The following is a 14,307-nucleotide window of genomic DNA, read 5'->3' on the forward strand; positions in this document are numbered from 1 at the left end:
GACTCACCCTGATTTGCGATCTCTATATTCTCGCTCTTCATGCTCTCTAAACATGCGGTGACTCCTCATTTGCTGCATTTCTAAATGATCGGCACGTAGCTGAATATTTGATTTCGTTTCCTCGTGACAAAGAAAGTTTAACCGACAAAGTATTTCTGACAACACTGAGAAATGAACACAGTTTTACCCGGAGGTAAAATTTGAAATGCAGTATCCACGAAGATCTTGCAAATCTATATGCTGCGAGTTAATTAGCTCTTCTTCTAACGAGCCGTTTCTCTGAATTTATCATCTCGTTGTTTTTGTCGTTCCTCGACTGACAGTGATGTCCAAAATGTCACCGCTGTTTCTTAGAAACTTGGATTCGGGTCTTTTCACTCGGTCTCTAATCTCCTGGAAAGAATCGGTGACAGCGCAGCGAGCCCGCATTCACATCACGCTCCTGTCACACGGCACATGTACTCTAAGATTTGATCAATTATGTACTAAATCTATTCATTAATGCTTTGTTTGAGCCGAGCTCTTCGGCAGCGACTGGGATCAAATATTTCAAAGGAACCGTGAAAACAACTCACATGCCCTTAGGAGCATAAATATTAATCCTTGACTTGTTTATTTCTTCTTCTAAAATATTCATAGTTGTTTTTGCCACTTTCAGAAAAAAAAAAGTGGAACAAACTTACCAGCGGAGGGAAGAAGCCGGTCGTATCCCAGCCAGGCGCTCTTGCGAACATCGCGCGCACTTCATTTCCAATTTTGTTTGATGAACATCTGTCGTTGGGCTGCTTCTTCCTCCGTAGTCTTCAGCCCCCCTTCCCCCTCCCCCCCTTTGAACGGGCCACGTTTCAACTCAGGCAAAAAAAAACCAAAAAAAACTGCCTCGTATCCTCCGAGTGTGTCTTGCATCATTAATTTTTTTTTTTTTGCTGCGCCACCGTCGGGGTACGAAAAAAATTACATCATTGCATTTAATGCAGAGGGTGAAACCGTTTTTGCGCCTCTTCTTTTTCGGCACTATTTTTGTTCCTCTCGGTTGTTTTTTTGTTTTGTTTTCTCCTCTCCGGCTCTGAGGTTGTAAAAAAGAAAAAAAGAAATGCTTCTTTAATCACTTGACCCACATAGAATCATTTCTTTTCTTCCAAAACGCACTGTTTTTGATGAATGCAGTCCGAGTAATGAGTGGAAAAGTGTTGAAATATGGAGACTTTCTGACTGCCTGCATCTCGTCTGGAAGCCCCTTCGAGTCCATTGTCGCGAGAGTGTAAAAACCTACCGACTTCAAAATGAGCCTTTTTTTTTTCCACACATCATCTTATTTATTTAAATGGTGGATGATTGTGTCCTCATTCTGTCTGAATGACTGAGATGAAGAAATAATGACTTTTCTTTTTGCAACTTTGAACATCTCCAACCAAAAAAAAAAAAAAAAAAAAACCAACACTCAGGCGTGCATCGCCAACAAGTGCCGAAGACTCAAAGGATGCAGTCGCTGAGAAAAATGGGTCACTGGCTGCATTCGGGGACTTTTAAAAGAAAAAGAAAGAAGAAGAAGAAAGAAAAAAAAAAAAAGATGAATCTGCGACAGGAGATCGAGCCATCGCCCTCGGTCACATTCAGCACTTAAAAACTCATTGTTTTTTTTTTTTTTTGTAGTTTTTTTTTGTATTTTTCCTGCGAAGTGAAAAGCGAGCCGTCGCTCAACGTGTGCGTGGCGGCAACACAAAACTTCCGATTTTTCACAGCGTCGCCTCGGTGCCACATCAAAGCCTGCCGAGGTGTTTTAATCTGCGAAGACACGGGAGTTAAAAGAAAAAAACAAAAACACACACCGCCGCCGCACTGCTCACACCGAGCTCAGACACATCCCGATTTATACCGGGAGTCTTGAGTCGCTGGAGGTGAAGTGTGGTGGAAAAGTCTAAATGAGAGGTTTCTAAATGAAGCAGAGCTGTAATTAGCACTAATAGCTCGTCAGCCGCGTCGCCTCAAGGGGAGACACATCCGCGACGGACGAGCAGCGAGCAGTCGGCTTCAGTTTGAACACATTTCTAACGATTTGGACGGGACTTCGGAGAGGACGAGTTATTCATGACGTCTAAACGCCGTTTAGACGGATCAAAAGAGGCGCGTGAGCGATTGATCCGAGGGTTGTTTCGCCCGTCTCGACGCTCGAGACTTATTGGTAACGCTCGGCGCCGACGGGGCTCCTGCTTTTGCTCTTAATGGGAAATCCATTACGGGCCGGGTATGCTAATGAGAGCAGCTAATGACGGCGCGGCGTCAGTCAAGGGCAAGACGGGTTCGACGCCGAGCTGCGCCGCGTCGCTGCGTTGCGGCACGTATCTGTCGGTAAAACCGCGCCAAAAAAAAAAAGAAAAGAAAAGGCAGCGACGAGTAACCGACAGCGGCCGGAGAAGAGCGACGGAGAGGTGAAAAGCGGATCAATTCCTGCGTCAATCTGCAGACTTTAATTAGTGTTCCTGCAGGACTTCGGCGTCATGTCATGCGCGAATTAATTGCTTCGCTTTTTCATGCTTAATAAATTACAATCACTGATCATGTAGGTAACGCTTTAATTAATGCGTTGTTCACGCATGAGATCGTGGATGGGAGACTTTGAACTCACGTTGCTTCCTGATGACGTCATGAGGTGTCAATGCATGAAGCGATGCCGGAGTCGTCACGAATTCACGATAATTCACGTGAAATTAGCGAAAAGTGTTCCCTAATTATTTATCCACCAAAAAAAAAAAATGCCGTGTTGGGGTTTCTTTGCGTTTCTATGTTTTACATGACTCCAAGTCAAATACATTTTCTGACATCCCGGTAAATATACGTATTTACTTTATTGCCAAGAGGATAACTTTATACAGGAGTCGTATCTATATGCTAATCGTGGCCCGACAGCTATTAGTGTAGCGTAAAGACAATAAAAGTGTAAAGATAATATATTCCGCCTATCAGCACATTCAATGCTCACATTCAACATTGTTTCTTTATTCTGTATGAATACTGCACTGTAATAACAGCAAGTTGTGTTATTTTTTGTTCTTTTGTTTAAATGCTGAACTATTTCTTCAGTCTGTCTAGTTTGGAAAATTGTGCTCTAGTTGTTTTTTTTACTTCAAGTCAAGGAAACTGTGTCTTCGTACCGAAAAATCCTACCTGCTACGACATTAATGCTCCTCAGATTCAACCCAGATCAACTTTCTATCACACCTTGACCTCCTCCTGCTCCCTTCCCTCCTGCCCCCCCCCCCCCCTCCAAGGCTCTGCACTCCGAGGGACCTGCCGCCGACCGTCCAGTCCTGCGTCCTGCCGAAGGACTGCCAGCTCACCGACTGGGCCGAGTGGACCGCCTGCTCCAAAACCTGCGCGGACTCCGAGCCCCTCCGAGGCAACCGCACCCGGAGCCGCCAGGTGCTCCAGTTCCCCGTCGGGGAGGGGGCGGAGTGTCCGCCGATGGAGGAGTCGGAGTCCTGCGAGCCCCGGGGCGACGGCGTGCCGCCCTGCGCCACGTGAGTTCTTCCTGATGACGGAGGGGAAGGGAGGCGGAGAGCACGGGGGGGGGGGGTGGGAGGACGACGACTGTGGATGATGGTTTCACTCGACGGGCGCTCACGCTTCACAGGGCTGCGATCGCATGTTAAGGTGAGATAAGTCCTCCCTTCCTGGTTGCGGCATTGTTAAGAACCTACTTTGAAGCTCTGCGGGAGATTCATTCTGGATTTCAATCAGACACAAACACCCTGTGTGTAATGTGTGGTATTTAACCTGGCTGAGGCTGCCTCCTGTTCACTTCCCTTCCCACATATCAACAAGGTAATTGGTTCTTATTGGTGAGTGTGTGCGAGGCAGCATATGGAGACGGATTAGTATAAGTGCTTGGATCGGTGCCAGACGTAAAGTAAAGACAAATAGCGAGAGGATGTTTGAACTGAAACTTACACACATAAAAAATTCAGAATGCGGGCGGACAGATGCCTCAGTGTAGAGTGACATCATCTTTAAACATCTATTGCCGCACACAGTGGCATACGAATACTTATTCCAAATCCTGTCCTGAATAGTATTTGGCTCTTCTGTCAGACTGGTCACATTTTACATTTATTCATTATACATGAAGAAATTCTCATGTTTGCCAAATATCAAACCTCTCAACACAACAGTTTTCTTTTCACAGTCACGTCTCACTCATAAACGGCATTTAAAAGTGGACGTAGCTTCCGGGTCTGCAAAATGAGGCAGATGCGGAAAGCGCCTCAAGCTGCAATACCACCGAGTGCCACTAGAGGTCGGCTCCAAAAAGCCTCCATAGACTCCCATTCAACTCGTCTCTATATAAATGTTGTTATTTTGGTGTTGTTAGCTAAAGTCACTCCTTTTTTTTTTTTCTTTTTTTTTTCTGGAGGTCCATCTGAAAATAATCCCACCATTAATTAGAAAATAAGCTTCGAAAAGCCGCGTTTTTGGGAGCGTGTCTGTTTGATTGACAGGCCTGTGGTGCAGTCAGGTTACGGCTATCGGTGGGCGGGACGTAGTATCGTCGAGTCTCCAATCAGAGTCAGATCCTTGAGTCACTTCCGGCTCCAAATCGCTCCGAACTAGCATTGGTTACCGCTTGGTCTTACTCATCCCTACTAGCTACGATAAATATTAGTGTTGCTAAACTATGTCGTCCAGATTAGGATTAGAATTCAATTTATCGGCGTTATGAATAAGAAAATCTACGTAGTACGTTCTCAGAGACACAGCTCTCCTATTGGCTATTTAAAAATAGTTACACTTGTGGTCCGCGTACCTGTAATTGCTTGTGGTGCTCCAGTAAACTGGTTGTAACCGTGCGTCACATCTTCCTGTCCTACAATTAGTCCTACAAGACTGTAAACATGCTTCTTCTGTTCTGACACATCACGCCCACACGGGACTCTCTCTCCCCTGTCCATCCTCCCCTGCCGCTCCGACGCTTTTAGTTTCACCTGGAGAACCACCGAGTGGACCGACTGCCGGGTCGACCTGTTGCTGAGCCAGCAGGACCGTCGACGCAGCAACCTGACGGGGCTCTGCGGGGGAGGCCTGCAGACGAGGGAGGTGTACTGTATCCAGGCCAACGCCGAGCTCCTGCAATACCTCAACAACCTCCGAGAAAAGGAAAAAGGTAAAGTCAACATGACGCATCAATATTCTGGAGAATGCTAGAATTTTTTTTTTTTTTTTTTTTTCTGCATTTAGTTGGAAAATGATGCCGTCAAAATGTTGGGACCAAATCTTAATTCCATACCCTTCATTTCAGTGTTATTTATCTAACGCCGAATCACAACGTAAGGCACCGCGGTAGGATTTCACGCGTTGAGGTCGACGGTCTTTTTCGAGGTCGAGAGAGAAAACCAATAATGTAACTATTCCCCCATGGGCGACATTTGAAGGAAAACCTTTGGCAGAAGAGGACTCGGAGGCGGGCGGCCATCTGCTTTGACCGGCTGGGGTGAAGAGCAGAGCGAGAAAAGAGATCACAAACAAAAACCACCGAGCGGATCTTCGGTGCCGGTAACCGCAGATCATAAAGCTCGAGAGTTTCCTGCAAGAAGCGACAGAGAGAGCGAGAGAGGACGGAGAGGAAAAAGATAAATAACATGTACTGGTGGAATATAAACGCATGGAGAGTGAGCAGAGTGAGCTCAGTGCTTCATGGGAGGTCGTCCCCTCCTCCCCCCCCCCCACCACCTCCCAGCAGCAGCCTCAGCCTATTGCTGCACAACTAAGAGATAATTCAGGGTCACCTGAACCAGCCCTAATTAGGAGCTTTCCCCAAAAAAAGAAAAAAAAAGGAAAGTTTTAAGCCGAATCTTAAAAGTAGAGAAGGGTGTCTTCCTCCTGAACCCAAGTTGCGAGCCGGCACCGAGGGAGAGGAGCCCGGAAGCTAAAGGATCTGCCTCCCATCCCACTTTTTTTCTTTTTTTTTTTTTTTAAACTCTGGGGACCAGAAGTAAAGCCTGCACTCTGAGAGGGAAGCTATGAGGTAAAAAAAAAACTAAAAAAACAACCAGATCTGATGTGACAGCTGTCCTCTTCAGTATAAATCCTTCACAGACCCTCAGACATATGCGCCGGTGATGCACCAGCCCGACGGGCTGGGTCGGTGTCAGCACCGGACTGGAACGTGTAAGTGTTCAGATCGGGTACAGGCCACCAACATGACTGTTAGCTTCGAATAGAAACGCCCTTGTTGTCCTAAAACTCAAGTGTTTCTGAATTTGTCAAGTCTCGGTGGGTCCGTTCCACGTCGGGAACTCTACCAATTTTACGTTTGGGGGGGAAAAAAAGGAGAGCGCCGGATTAGTACACCGAACATCTGGAGAGAAAAAGTCAAGTCAGTTCATCTCCTTGCCAAAGTCCAACTTTACAGACGTAAAACAACCCCGCTGCCTCGTCGGGAATATCAGGAACTCCAGTTGTTTCTGTCTTTCGAGTCTTTTGCCGTCTTTTGCCCGTGTGTTAATTAACGGCAACCGATCCAAAGTTTTCCACGAAGGTCAACATTTTGTTGGACACGCGAGGAGCACGTCTTGACCTCATTTCACATCCTTCAGAGTGATTTTTGCACGTGTTCGCGTCCACGCAAATCTTGCCGTTGGCTTAATTTACAGCGTCGCGGCTTGAGAAACAGCGTCGCTGCTAAAAAAAAAAAAAACAACAACTTGAAAATACGGCTTCAGATTTCAAGTATTACACTGTAATTACTCATCGTGAGAAGCAATAAGTTTGGGAGATTATCACAACAATATGTTCCTGTGATGAATATGCTCTCGCATATCTGCATTATTTATGATTAAGGTGAGAAGATATCAAGCAGATTTAGACAAAATCTGGACGGGGGATTCACTAGAACATTTGTACAACCAACGATCACACGTGTAACACCGAGCTGTGAATCAGAACCAGTAGAAAACTTCAAAATCTGCTTGCAGCAGAATTATTTAAGTGCTCCGTGTTATAAATGTCAGCCTCCTCTACATCTGTCTGACAGATTCCCTTCGTGTTTTTTTTATTGTTTTTAAAAAAATAAAATAATTTCAGTGTCTTGTTTTTATGTGCGGCTCTGTGATTGTTACATGAATTATTACTTAAAGGAGCCACGTTTCGTCGGGATTCATCTCAGGAGGCCGTCGACCAGCTTCCTTCCGTACTGTAAGCCAAAGTCAACGGTGCAGCCGCGCGCATCAAAATATGCGTCGTTCCCCCTCCTGCACCCCCCACCGCCCCTCACCGCCCCCGGTGCAGTGTGGGATGCCCTCGGTGGGTTTGTAGCAGAAGATTGTTTATCAAATGTTCGCAGCAGACATTTCATGTCCAAATATACAATAACATACAATATCTCGTTTGAATTAGCAGTCGTAAGCGTCCCACTGTGGCTCCGTTGTCGGCTTGTCATCTTAACATTTAAACAGCCTTTTTTAGCCGCGCGCCTCCTTTTTTTTGTGTTTTTTTTTTTAAACCAAACCAGAAGTCACCGAGAACGAGGATTTGATGGTTTTTTTCCTCTTGTTTGTTTGTCCCGCTGCGACTCGTCAGCGGTTTCGAGTGCAAAAGGCCTCGATTTCTGACGCCTGTCGTGCCGGCTTAGACTCAAAGCTGTCCTCTTAAACAGGGCGTTAAAGACGTTAGTTGAGACAGAGCTTACGGCGACCGACCATGTCGGTCACGTGAGCGAAAGTGCCAAAGTCGGAAGAGGAGGTGAGAAGCCCACGCTGAGATGCTCCTCTCACGCAACCAGGAGGACAGAGTTATTTAAAGGGAGCTTTATCTATAAATACAATAATGTGTGTTGTTTGTTTTTTTCAGGGGTTTGAGGCATTTGTTTCCATGTTAGTAGAGTAATATCATCAGCTAATATTCAATCTGACATTCTGTTTATGTCAGCTGTTTCAGGAGGGGTGGTATTAATAATAATGTAATTCCTGAGAAGCCGGCTGCGTGTGTTTATTATATCTGCTGCTGGAAAGCTCTAACAAACTGCTCTGAGCTAAATCGTCGTGCTACATCTGCACCAAAACCCATGTTTACCTTCAAAAATATGTTGCGGATTATTATGTTTTATGCGTTGTAATGCTTCCCAAATGGTTAGTTTCAATCGATCTTCTTTGAATACGCACATGATAAATAAAGGAAGCGCTAGCGGTGCTTTTTTTTTTTTTTTTTTTTGTGTGTGTCTTCTTGTGAGCCTCTGCATTGTTTTTCCCTGAAGTGGAATTGATCGTCGGTCCATTCGGTTTCTCCGCGTATCCGCGCTAATTAAAGAATAATGAGTCTGGTAGCCGAGATCAAATCAATCGACGGGCACAGTTCAGACAAAGCGTATTGAATAATGTAAGAAATAATGTTTGACTTATGAGATTCTACGTCCTTCCTCTGTCTTTATTTCCCTCGGCTGCGAGGCGAGTGGGAGCCTACAGAGCATGCGCCTTCAAAAAAAACAACAACAACAAAACAAAAAGCAACAACCTAGAAATCATACGTGTGAGGTGCCCACAACCTCATGTTAAGATACAGTTAAAGATTTATACTGTATAGACAAGCATGTTGAGAGAGCTGTTGCCATGGCTGCCTGACTGCATGCGTGTGTGTGTGTGACACGCACACATGCATGCACAAAGTTCTTATCTTCTTGGTGCAGGATTTCTTTTTCCCTCCATTGGGGAGTAATCTCGCAGCACACCGCTGCGACGGAGAGGCAGACGGTGGCTCAGTGAAGTTTGCTGCAACCCAAGCGCTCTCTTTCTCCCCAAGTCTCATGCATAAATATCAACCATGCAAAACGGGGCGGAAGATACCCCTCAGGCCAGGATCTGAAATCAGCTTACCCACAACCCCCTCCTCCCCACCCCTCCGCCCAAATCTTAACCTTAATCTTTACGAAGGAGTAGCTTGTGTCTGACCCCCCTCCCCTCCATCCCCATCAGATCAGTATCGCAGCGGTAAGTAATGCCATCCAAAACGTTTCCACGGCGACGAGGAACTCTGTTTTTTTTGTTTTTGTTTTTTTCTGCAGTGTGAGGAAACCTAAAGCATTTCTGAATGGTGACATTTTTTGGGGGGCTTTCTCAGTTTTTGCAAGCATTAAAAGGTCCTTTGTCAGATGAGGTTTAGCTTCAAACTGCATACGCGGGGTCGAGCGGTGCGCTTTGAACTCAGCAGAAGATTTAGAAGAAGTAGTTCTGCGTTTAAAAAAAAAAAAAAAACGCTTCAATTTCTGTATGACAGTGAGATGAGGATATTATTGTCCACGTCGTGTCTGCGTTGAGTCCAGACGGGGCAGAGTTAAGCTAACTCAGCATAAAGAGGGAAACAAGCTTCAACGTGTTGTCTGGCTCTGTCTAAAGTTAAAAACCGTGTTGTTGTTTTTTCATTCTGTACATGAACTGAAATTTCAAAAACAACTGCTTGAAACACAGACACGATTCTGTTGTGGAAATCACTGCATGGGCTCAGAAACGCTTCCGAATATCTGTGTCCGATCTCTACCATGTAGAGAAGAAGCTATACATGAACATGATCCAGAAACCTTCTGAGATCATTTCAAATGGACGGCGGGGAAACTGTCCCGACCGATCGAATTTGAAATTCTTTTTTTTTTTTTGGAAATCGTGACGAAAAAACTAACGTACAAAACTCCTCGAGTACTTTTTTTTTTTTTGTCTTTCTTTTTTCGTTAACAAGTATCCGCAAAGATAAGAGCCAGAATCCCTTTACGAGGTGCTCATTCACGGCGACCACTATTCCTCATAAAAAAAAAATTAAAAATTAAAAAGCATGTGTACCGATTGGGACTGCAGGTAGGACGAAGCTGCTGAAAGCATTTCTGGACCGGCAGCAGTTCATCTGCTGGCGGAGCTCCTCCGTGCAGCATCTCCGGGTACAACGCTGGTTGGCAAGATTCAGTCAGCGACCCGCGGGGATCGTATCAAAAGACCGTTTTGGTTTTTTTTTCTTTTGGTCTAAATACAGACACGGTAGCATAAAAAAACCTGGCAACCCCGCTGCGATGACAAGACTCTTTGGAAACGCGGCGCTGTCGTTGCATCTGGCTGCGTTTCACGAAGGCATCGCTGCAGCTCCCGTTTCCCTCCGCTGAAAAGCACAATTTGCCGTTTCATCTTTTCTGCCGTTGTTTGTAGGTTCATTCGTGTGTCAGCTTTAGAAGTGTGTGTGGGGGGAGGGGAGGGAAAGGGGGGGGGGTACTTTGGTCATGCAAGATGTATAGGTGTATTGTTCCTCCCGCCTTGTGAGGCTCTGACGCACAAACGCGACACTGATATCGGCCTGAAACACAGAAAATGAAATGCTGAACTCCTTGAAATTATTGGAAACCCCCCCCCCCAAAAAAAGAAGGTAAAATCGTGGCCGATGCTTCTTTACGATGCGGCACGTAAACACGCAAAAGAAGCAAAATGATGGCTGGCGACTATGGATGCGTTCAGACTCCAAAAGCCGAAATCCGATTTTGGTCAGATCCCGACTGAATCCAGATTTATTTTTGAAAGTCTGAACGGCAAAACCCCCCAAAAACACATGAAAACGCACATTTGGAGGCGGTTTTGAAATGCGATTCCAATCAGGTTTCTACAGACGCGTCTCGCTCCGCCGGCTCGGATCGGATTTCTTCCCGTCATTTATTGCCGACGTCGTGTGGTTTTTTTTTTTTTCAGAACGAGCACGGTGAGCAGAATTTACGCTATCGGCTGGCAGAGCGATTTATTCATTTGCTTGCGAGACTGCAAAAACAACACCGCATCCGGATGTGGTCGGACATCCTGGTACTTTTTGGCGCAATACGTTTCACCTGCCGTGTCCTTGGTGACGTAGCGAATGCGCCGAATCTGACCAAAAAAAAAAAAAAAATCTGATTTCCCTGCAGTCTGACCAAAAACCTTTAAGATACGTCTCCCGCTGGGAAATTAAACGGGCTCCAAAATCAGATTTCTTCTGATGCGACAACACTTCCGATGTCCGACCCGGTCAAAGTCCGCGTGGCTTTTTCTGCATTGACAAATTGGTCAACACAAACAACCAAAGGAGGCCGATGGGATCTTGTTATTTGGTTCCTCCTGCTGCTGCTTTAGTCGCCGCCTGCTTTCCTCTCGCGCTGTGTGTTTGCTTGATAGTGCCGCCGTGTGTGCGTAGCTAATAGCACTATCTCCCCACCCCCCCACCCCCTCCCCCCACCCCCTGTAATTGCAGCAGGTCAGACCCAAAGACAGCAGAAGCCTAGTGTCCCCCCTCTCCTCTCCATCACCTTCCAGATTACAGGTAGGTGTTTTTTTTTTCAGTCACGCTGATAACGAAGCTTCAGCCTTTCCCCTTGTTTTTTTTTTTTTTTTTTTTTTACCTCCCAGGCTTTTTTTTCCCCCTCCCGTTTCCTTCTCCTGTTTTTTTTTGTTTTTTTTAATCCTTCCTCGCTTCCTGTTCTATATTCTCCCCCTCTGTCCTCGTCTCCTCATCCTCTTGCTTCCTCTTCATCTCTCCCTGTTTCCTTTGCTCTTCCTGACACATTATGTCCTCTCCTGTCCACACCTTTAACATCCTCCATTTGTTTCACCTTTCCTATATCCTTGTTTCCTCTCTTCAGTTCTATCCTCCTTTCCTTTCCTTTCCTTTCCTTTCCTTTCCTTTCCTTTCCTTTCCTTTCCTTTCCTTTCCTTTCCTTTCTTTTCTCTCCTCTCCTCTCCTCTCCTTTCCTCTCCTTTGTTATCTCTTTTTCCTTTCTCCTCTCCTCTCCTCTCCTCTCCTCTCCTCTCCTCTCCTCTCCTCTCTTGAACACAACAAATGGTTCAAATATTCTCCAAATAAATGATACACATGTTGATTGTGACTGTGATTGACATTAAATGTGCACAACCTACGATTCAAACAAAGTTGCAAACCCGGACGGGATCTCTTTTATTTCGGTGCCGTCGGCACATCCGACGAAAAAGGAGGCGTCGTGTTACAGCAAAGTTCGGTATTCTTTGGGCAGGGGAGTCGAAGCTTTGAAGGGACTGTAAGAACAAACTTTGGTCCCCTACTAACAGAATAAGGAGAGCGCAGACAGTAAGCCAGAGGGGGGGGGGGGGCTTTTTTTTTTTTTCTTCCTCCCGTTGTCAAATCTGCACGGTAGAAAAGCGAACTCACCGGAGAGTCGGCTCTAAAAACGGTCCGACGGAGATGTTTTTTTTTTTCCTTCTCTTCGTCGCACGGAGACGGATCCTCTGCCGGTCCCTCGATTTTGCATTCACAAATGGATTGATGTTAAGAGATTGAAGTAAGTGTTAGTAGTACACCCCCCCCCCTCCCCACCGCTCCCCACCCCACCCCTCTCCCAATAAGACGGTGGATTAACGGCGGCTCAGCAACCTCACTATTTGACTTTCGGTGTATTTGTAACAGGAATTAGCCATTTTTGCATTTCAAAAGCCTCTCGCCGTTCCCGCCGTACCGTTCGAGGGAATTATGATCCGGCTCTCCTGCCTGCGTGAGACTTTAAGCTCTTAGATGTCTTGTAGGAACAGTTGGAGTACAGGAAGTAAAGTGCCTCAGGTTGAACATGTGAAGAGATTTTTTTTTTTTTTTTTTTTTTTTTTTTACATTTTTCTTTTTTGGGATGAATCCCCAAATTCTGCTGTACAAAAAAAAAAAAAAAAAAAAATCCGTATTTGAAATGAAGCACTCAATATTTGAAAAGTGGAGCTCAATCCGCCGTCGTATTTTTGTGGAGGAAAAAGTCTTCGAGTATGTACATGTTTTTCACGATGTTTTTTTTTTTTTTTTTTTTTTTGCCGAGCGTCACTTTGCAGAAGAGGTGGATTTACTTCTAACGCCAGAAACTCTTGACACCACGAACGCATTCAATCTTTTCTCCTGCAGCTTCAGATTAAGACGAGACAAAGTGCGATCGCATCGGCAGGCGTTGACGGGGCAACGCGGTGTCACGAGTTGATCGCGGACTCTTGATTCGAGAAAGGCACACCTGATGTTATATTTAAGAAATATGATATTATTATATTGCAATTATACAACAAGTTACCATCGAAATAAGATACGTCATCTAAATGTATTCATATTGTGGGGCCGTTCGCTCTCGAAAACAACCAGTCGCGTCAACAGAAGCGAATGTCACGTACGCGCTGTTTACGACTCCAGGACGTAGTCCGAGCCCCCTAGCAACGACCCTAGCAACAGAGACGAGATGTAGTCCGTTTTAGTGCTTTCTAGAGACGGTTTCTCAAACTGAATAAATACAGAACGTAGAAACACCGAACTGCTCAGCTCGCTCAGTCTTAACAACATTATATTGAACAATATGTCAAATTCTATTCCAATTCTATTTTCCCGTTGAGCAGGCGGAGTGATATTTCTGGTGATGAGTAAGGTGTGTTGTCATGGTGATTTGAGCACGTTTCAAATGTACAGCCGACCAATCGGATCGCTGGGTCGGAACTACCTGTCGTATATTGCGTAATACAGTATTTCTAACGTTGGATTTAAAATATCCGCCGTGTTTTTTTTCTTCTTTTTTTTTTAAGACTCACTGCGTCAAAACCACATTTTTCTGGTGGCTGATATCCCTTATAGAAAAGACACGTGTTGCAACATATAAAAACATGGGGGCAATTACGTGGCAAAGTTTAATACGGGAATCGACATTCTTCGTACTTTAAACCATGAAAATGTTCCAAAATCACGTTTTCCCATGTGCACAATACATGTTTCAATTCAACTCCACTCAACTCAATTAACCTTAACTTAGTTCAATTCAATTCAATTCAATTCCATTTATATGGCGCCAAATCACAACACGGTAAAGCCCCTGCAACAGAACTTTACGACATTATTCAGACGAACCCACCGACAGGACCTGACCGGGAGGTGGGCGGCCGTCGAGCAGAGAGAGAAAAGAGCAGCACAGAGATCCAAGGCGTGAGCTGTCGGTCGGGGTCAGGAATCACAGACCAGAAGAGCTCCAGGCTACAAACGATAAGCACAAAAAAACACTACGGGAGAGACACCGCATGAAGTTATTAAGATTTAACGGTGGCACGCGAGTGTAGTTCCTGTTCCTGTAGTTGAATGTTTGAGCTTCGCTGTAAAGAGGTTGCCACTAGAAAGCTGTTTCACAACATCCGCCTGCTGAAGGAGGGAAAGTTATTTCATAAACGGGCACACGTGCGTGAGTTTTAAAATCACAAATAGTTCGGAAGCTGAAACCCGCTCAGATATTCAATTTGCACAAGTCTGAAACCTTCACGGCGGACTTCACAGTGAAGGGTGACT

At 45.4% G+C, this 14,307-nt stretch overlaps 1 protein-coding gene across 1 annotated transcript in view; it reads left to right on the top strand.

Moving 5' to 3' along the window:
• Window positions 1–14,307, top strand: part of LOC138634083 (thrombospondin type-1 domain-containing protein 7A-like) — a 151,559-nt gene that overhangs the window by 52,615 nt on the left and 84,637 nt on the right. The window contains exons 3-5 of the mRNA XM_069720699.1: window positions 3,270–3,518; window positions 4,974–5,158; window positions 11,242–11,307. Coding sequence (XP_069576800.1) covers window positions 3,270–3,518; window positions 4,974–5,158; window positions 11,242–11,307 — 500 coding nt within the window. The remainder of the gene's footprint in view (window positions 1–3,269; window positions 3,519–4,973; window positions 5,159–11,241; window positions 11,308–14,307) is intronic.

This window comes from Brachyistius frenatus, unplaced genomic scaffold (assembly GCF_029030835.1).
Source record: "Brachyistius frenatus isolate BFR_SWC_R1_liver_20210118 unplaced genomic scaffold, ASM2903083v1 Contig_247, whole genome shotgun sequence".
In the NCBI taxonomy this organism is placed as follows: Eukaryota; Metazoa; Chordata; class Actinopteri; family Embiotocidae; genus Brachyistius; species Brachyistius frenatus.